Here is a 6,477-nt window from a genome sequence, read left to right on the forward strand (position 1 = left end):
TAATCCAAAACATAACACCATAAATGACTTTCATAATACCAATAATAATCCTTTTTGCAGGAGTGCACTTTGACACAACAGCTGTTTTCTTATATGTACTGTATAGGAATAATATAATATAATGTATATAGGGAAAAAAAATATTTATATATCATCTTGATAATCTTGTTGTATTGCTTGTTTAGGATCTAATTTATTTGGTTGAATTTGTTTTCATCATTTGTTAACGTTTTTATTTTCTAAAGCACTTTGTAACTTTATTTTGAAAAAGGGGCCATACAAATAAAGACAGCATTCTAATTATTACTTCCTATATTTACTTGCACACCCTGTTAGATTAGATTCAACATCGTTCAACTTAAAACAAATATTCTCAGATGATGCTAATCTGAGCCATTTACCATTTTATTACCATTGCACTGCGGTGTATTTAGTTTTGTCACTCTGTATAAAATAAATCTCACATGAGTCTGACACAGATGGAATTCCTTTATTCGTCTGTGTTTTGTAGTTCTTCTCACCTTTGGCGTCTTCACTGAGGTTCCGTCCTTTGAGCCTCTTTGGCACATAGTAACACGGTAAACCTCTGATTTCTTGGCGAGCCTTCTTTCCCAGCCAGTTGTCCACATCTGGACCGTTGCGGACTGGAGCCGGCCAGCCCTGGACCTGCAAGGTAGAACCAACGTTAACTCACAATAAATCAATCAGTACAACAGTGCTATCAAAGCTGGGTAGGCTGTTGGTTTCTGGGCAAAAAAATCCATAAAAACTCTTCATCATGTTGTAATTCTGAGAGAAAACTAGACTCTGCAGCTTATTTTCACTCAGTTTTCAGGTTTTATTTCTGTTAATTTGGCAGCTTCATGCCTGAACCCGGCATAGTTTCCCATAAAACCACTGACGGCAGTTTTACGAAATCAGATGTAGGAACAAAATCTGATGTTCACAGAAAGAGATGGGCTTATTTAGTGCTTTTTTTTTAGGGCTGGATGCCACAGAAACACCATCCAGAGTACCTTTGCGGTCAGATAGTGTCCCTGAGGTGCCAAATTAAACAGCATTAGAGGTCATTCAGGCCTTTATGTCTTTAATTATGTCTGTAGCGTCTTAGTTTTGTTCATAAGTGAAATGATGCTCAGTAAAATAGAGGCTGGTTTTATTTCTATATGGGTCTTTTTTTTAATGATCAACACGAGCATATTAACTCAAACAGGAAGCTCTTATTGTATTGTTACTTCCAGGATTTATTCTTGTTTTTCTGTCTGAGCTGATTTTTACTGAGTGAATCCAGAACGACAAACACATTCAGATGAGCACATCGAGGACTCGTATTTTAGCGATTAAATGATACGGTGACGCACAGCTTTTTCTGCCTTGGTGTTGAATGTCAACGAGCCTTTTGCTGGTTAAATAAAGATGAAAAAAATAGTTCTGAACGTTTACCTCCAGAGCAGGAACTACATCCACAGAGATCAGTTCGTCGCTGCTCTTGTCAGTTCTGCACAAAGACAAAGTGACAGCCGGAGAGTACGGATTCTTCCTGTTCACCTCCCAGCGACAGCATTCGTCAGGGACTGCAAACCAGAAACACTCGTTCAAAAAAATGTCGTACTTATGAGTCTGCTGCCATTTTGAGAAGGTTCTTGTCTGGTGGTACTGCGACTAAAATGGATGAAGTGTTGTTGTGTTTCTTCAAATTTGGCTGATTTGGAGTTGAGTGGATCCAATAACATCACTGACACATTATAAGACCGGTATTTACCTTTTCATTTAGATTTCTGATGAGGCAGAAGGGAGAGATGTTTTGCAAACTTGCTCTCTTTATGCAGACGAGAAATTTAATAGAATTCCTCTCATGTTCAGTTTGGCCTTGCAGCTGCTACTGACTGAAATGTTTTTTTGTTTTTTTTTGTCGCTGGATTCAAGTTAAAAAAAAAGAGGAATTCATGAGGAAACAAGAGGAACAAGCTCTTGTTTGGTCTAGTTTGGATTCTAAAAGACGCAGCAAATACAGAAAGTAGTAGGTGGAAGCAAACTCCAAACAGATCAGAGGTGATCCGGAGAGCTTCAGTAAAAAGCAACTGGACTTCTTTTTGGTTCTTGAAGACGATGCGTAACGTTTTTGAAGACTCTTACATGGTTTGATACTGCAGGTATTTAATAAACTGGTTCAAAACAACTGGAAGCAACAAACTAAACTTTAGCTCCTGTAAACAAAACCTGGATTATAGTCATTAGCTTCAGTAAAAATCAAACAAATTTGTTCTTTGTCCTTGAAGATGTCGTCTTCATAAACCACAAAAAAGTCCAGTTGCTTTTCCTAAAGCTCTACGGGTCACCAGGCCCTGGAGAACCAACACCAACAAACACATTTGATGTGAAGCAGAAAACCTTTGTAGGTCTTGAGGAACTTGCGGACCAGGCGGTACGTCTCGGTCAGGACTTTTCTGGACGACAGGGTGAGCTGGTTCTCCAGCAGGAAGGCTTGTACGGGGGTCCGGGTGGACCGCGTGAGGTCGATCCGGTAGAACAGGCCTCGGTCCAGTTCCGCAATGGTGAGGCGATTCGGAACCTGAAGCTTCAGCATCATGTCAAACTCGTCGGGGCTGTGGATCTGAGGCAGGAGGCCAGATTCAGTATGATATGTGATGTAAAAGTGAGACCAGTGTGATGCCGCAGGTACTTCATAAACTCAGAGGAAACAGTCCAACACAACTGGAAGCACCAAACCTCAGCTCCTGTTGACCTTAATTTCAGTCATTATCTCAGCAACCTGCCCAGTTACCATCTGCATCGTATTCACCCAGAAATGTACCTTTATACCCTAAAAACTTTGTTTTTAAAGCTATCTGTACCCCTGTATGCTGACCAGCTGCTGCTACAACATCTTGCAGAGACTCAGCTGTGTTCTTCATGAAGTTTTAATTGAACTGAATATATATATATATATATAGTATCCATCCATCCATTATCTCTACACCTTAATCCTCACCAGGGTCATGGGGGGCTGGAGTCTGTCCCAGCTGACTCAGGGTGAAGGCAGGTTCACCTGGACAGGTAACCAGACTATCACAGGGCTACACTTAGAGACAGACAACCAAGCACACTCACATTCACACCTACAGACAATTTACAATCACCAATTAACCTCAGCATGTTTTTGGACTGTGTGGGAGGAAGCCGGAGAACCCGGAGAGAACCCACGCTGCACGGGGAGAACATGCAAACTCCACGTAGAAAGATCCCGGTCCCCCCACGTGAACCGGCGACCTTCTTGCAGCGATAGATGATGGATGGATGGATGGAGTATCCTAACTATTCTGTTGGTTTGAGCACAAACAGTGAGAGTAAAGCTGCAGAAGCTGAGCTCACCTTCACTTTCTCAAAATAGCTGCCAGTGGTGAGGAAGTCTGCGGACTGGAACAAAGGCTGATCGGTGCAGCTCCTCAGGAACCTCAGCAGGTTTTCTCGGAAATCGTTGACCACCTCAGCAGCCCAGCGGCGGTCCGTCTGCCGGATCTTGAGGTTATTGGCGTTTTGTTTGATCCAGTTGGCGAGTTCCTGGGTGATCACCTGCTCGGCCACCGGGGCGGATTCCTCTGCACAGTGACAAGGATCAGATTACTGTTAGATCCTACATGACTGTTAAGGAATCCACTGGATCCCCAAAGTAGGGTTCAAGATGAACTTTATTGTCCCAGCTGTGGGAAATTTGTCTTGGGTTGTTCACCCATGCTGCAGTCAACACAAACAGGGAAAACACAGTTAATAGACAGAATAAATACATACATCAGGTAAAGGCGGGATAAACATGAATATCATAGTCCGATTTAATGAGTTCAAAACATTGCATTTTACAAAACAATGAGCTATTTGTCTTTATGATATGATGAGCATTTTTACATGCAGCAATCGTGAAAAGCAAATCCTTGGTTTAACCGCTGAACTCCAAAAACAGGCAGCTACGAAAGGCTGTTAGGTTTTAAAAAATAGCCAAAATGACACCATTTTTCAAAGCCAGATGCCGTAAAAGCAGAAAGAATCATCAGATTTTTTTTAACTTTCCAAAGGTCTTTGAGACGTGCATCAGGAAAACTAATGAAATCTGAGCTCAAAATTGTGATATTTAACCCAAATCAGTTATTCTACATGTCTCATTTAAAAATTCTCTAAAAAAAAAAAAAGAAATTCTTCAGCCATCAGTGTAATTAAAAAACCACGACTGACTCGACTGTAACACGACAAAAGCGTTAAAAAGTGTAAAAAAATGATGAGTTTGTAGAGGTTGCAAAAATAAATATAGTTAATTATCCATCGTGGGTATGTTTGTTCCGGTGTTGTAACTTTAATGTACAGTCGTCCTCAAATGTATTCATAGTTTTCCATTAAAAAAAAGGCAGAATTCACAACAGTCACTCAAATAACTAGAAACTGAAAAAAGTAATAATAAATAAAAATTTGCTAAATTATAATTTAGTGAAATAAGACGTTGCTTCTGAATTGTGGTTGAAAAGAATAATTAAAAAAAAAATCTGTCTCATTAGAGCACTTTGCTGATGAGCAGTGAAATCCACATACCTGTCAACAGGTGCAGAAGTCTGACTGACGGTTACAGAAAACACCTGATGGCAGTGATTCACTCAAAGGGTTGTTCAACTAAATATTAGTTCACGGGTCCCATCATGATCGTTTTTGTTTTTTTATATTTCTGTTGAATTGAATTCTGTCTTCATGATTCTTCATGTTTCCTGAGGTGCAGGACTTTACGTTTGCAGTGAAAAATGATCACACGGTGATGAAAAACGTCCAGAAACTGCTCAGATTTCAGCGGAGAACCTCTGAATGTTTGTCACCTGATGGTTGTTGCTTCACTTTCTGCCTTTGTCTTGCTGGTGTGAGACCTTTAGGACTTGGCTTTGCTCTGGTTTCAACTTTACGCTGCGCCGCTTTAACGTCCTGTACGTCCATGATTCAGCCTTTAACAGATCAGAGAATGTCGATAATAATCACAGTAGCTCAGAAAGCATTTGAGAAAAAAGCCTGAAATGTTCACTGTTATTTCTCATCATGTCATTGATTCAGAATCTGCAATACTGAACAAGTAGATCAAATACTCTCTAAATATAGGTGAGTTGAAATCTGAAAAAAATGCAAATGTCATAAAAAAAAAGCCCAACCTTGAACAAAAAAGAACAAAAATAACTGACATTGCAGAAGTCAACTAGTGATGTTTTCTGAACCACAAGTAGCTGCAGGTCACAATAACACAAAACTAAACATGTAGAATAACATGAATTAATTGATCACAAAAATGGAAAAGACCATAAAACAAAAACATCGGTGAATTTTTCTTTATGCTCCTTTTCCATTATATTTTATTTATTTGTTATTATTTTTGTCTGTTTTGTTGTTGCCTACATTGTAAAGCATCTTTGAGTATATTGAAAAGCAATATATAAGTATTGTTATTATTATTATTATTGATGATCAATGACATGATGAGAAATAACTGTGGAAATTTCCGTTTTTTTTTTTTATCTCTAATTGTTCTTGAGATATTGTTGTTCAAACAGAATCAAATTTCAGTGTGAGAAAAAATTGTTGAAAGTGAGTAAATGTGCAAAAACAAAATTAAAATACTGATGCTTACGCTTCACAAATATCTTTACAAATGTGCATATTTTATGCTATAAACATTTCAAGAAAGTCAGAGCTGGTCAAGCAGAAATTTGAGGATCCAGGTGCTACAAGTGCTGAATGTTATTAATAATGTAATATATTAAAAATATGCCCGAGTTCTGCTACAACAACAGAGTAGAATGAGAGGAGCCAGTCAAAGGGGCAGTAAAGTGAATTCTCCACTCACCTAAACACCACACCGAGCGTCTAAAACAGATCAAAAGAAAGAAAACAGATGTTGCACGATTACACAGATAACTACTGGAGTTCCAAGAAGTCATAAATATACTCAAGAAACACGATTATTCGAGCAGCACTTTATGACGTCCTGTAACATCCAAACTCAGCTTCTATGTTGGCGACTCACCCAAAGTACATTCTTTATTTCAGCTTCTTTATAGAACAGTAGCAGCTCGTACGCTGCACATTCAAGGGATTATTACAACCTGGTTTGACCTTTTATTACCGGAACACCTCCCACTCACACACCCACCTTCACTTCATAAAGTTGGATATAAAACAGAGATAGTCAATGTTTTTTTATGATGTAATTGTGTCTCCTGGCTTCCCTCACTCTTCCTCCCTCCTTGTGAGGATGTTTGAAACAGGAAACACCAGCGCTTTTTTTGTTTTTTTTTTAGCTTGAAGCTCCTCTAGAGGCCTGCCTTTAAGGTGCATTTATGCAGTTTCTGGGTTGCAGCAGCAAAGAAAATGCAAAGAAGCGCCACTTGTTTGTGTCATTTCTCTGTTTTTGATCTCATCTTGAAGAACGTCTAAACGCTGAAGAGGTTTCTGGAG

The 6,477-nt window shown here is 39.2% G+C and overlaps 1 protein-coding gene across 1 annotated transcript in view; it reads right to left on the bottom strand.

The window, feature by feature from the left end:
• Positions 1 to 6,477, bottom strand: part of LOC103365446 (cyclic GMP-AMP synthase) — an 11,157-nt gene that overhangs the window by 2,987 nt on the left and 1,693 nt on the right. The window contains exons 2-7 of the mRNA XM_008292882.1: positions 5,867 to 5,886; positions 4,854 to 4,976; positions 3,373 to 3,599; positions 2,392 to 2,614; positions 1,444 to 1,574; positions 522 to 666 (exon numbers count right to left, since the gene is read on the bottom strand). Coding sequence (XP_008291104.1) covers positions 522 to 666; positions 1,444 to 1,574; positions 2,392 to 2,614; positions 3,373 to 3,599; positions 4,854 to 4,968 — 841 coding nt within the window. The 5' untranslated portion in view covers positions 4,969 to 4,976; positions 5,867 to 5,886. The remainder of the gene's footprint in view (positions 1 to 521; positions 667 to 1,443; positions 1,575 to 2,391; positions 2,615 to 3,372; positions 3,600 to 4,853; positions 4,977 to 5,866; positions 5,887 to 6,477) is intronic.

The sequence above is a fragment of the Stegastes partitus genome, unplaced genomic scaffold (assembly GCF_000690725.1).
Source record: "Stegastes partitus isolate 25-593 unplaced genomic scaffold, Stegastes_partitus-1.0.2 Scaffold841, whole genome shotgun sequence".
NCBI classification, from domain to species: Eukaryota; Metazoa; Chordata; class Actinopteri; family Pomacentridae; genus Stegastes; species Stegastes partitus.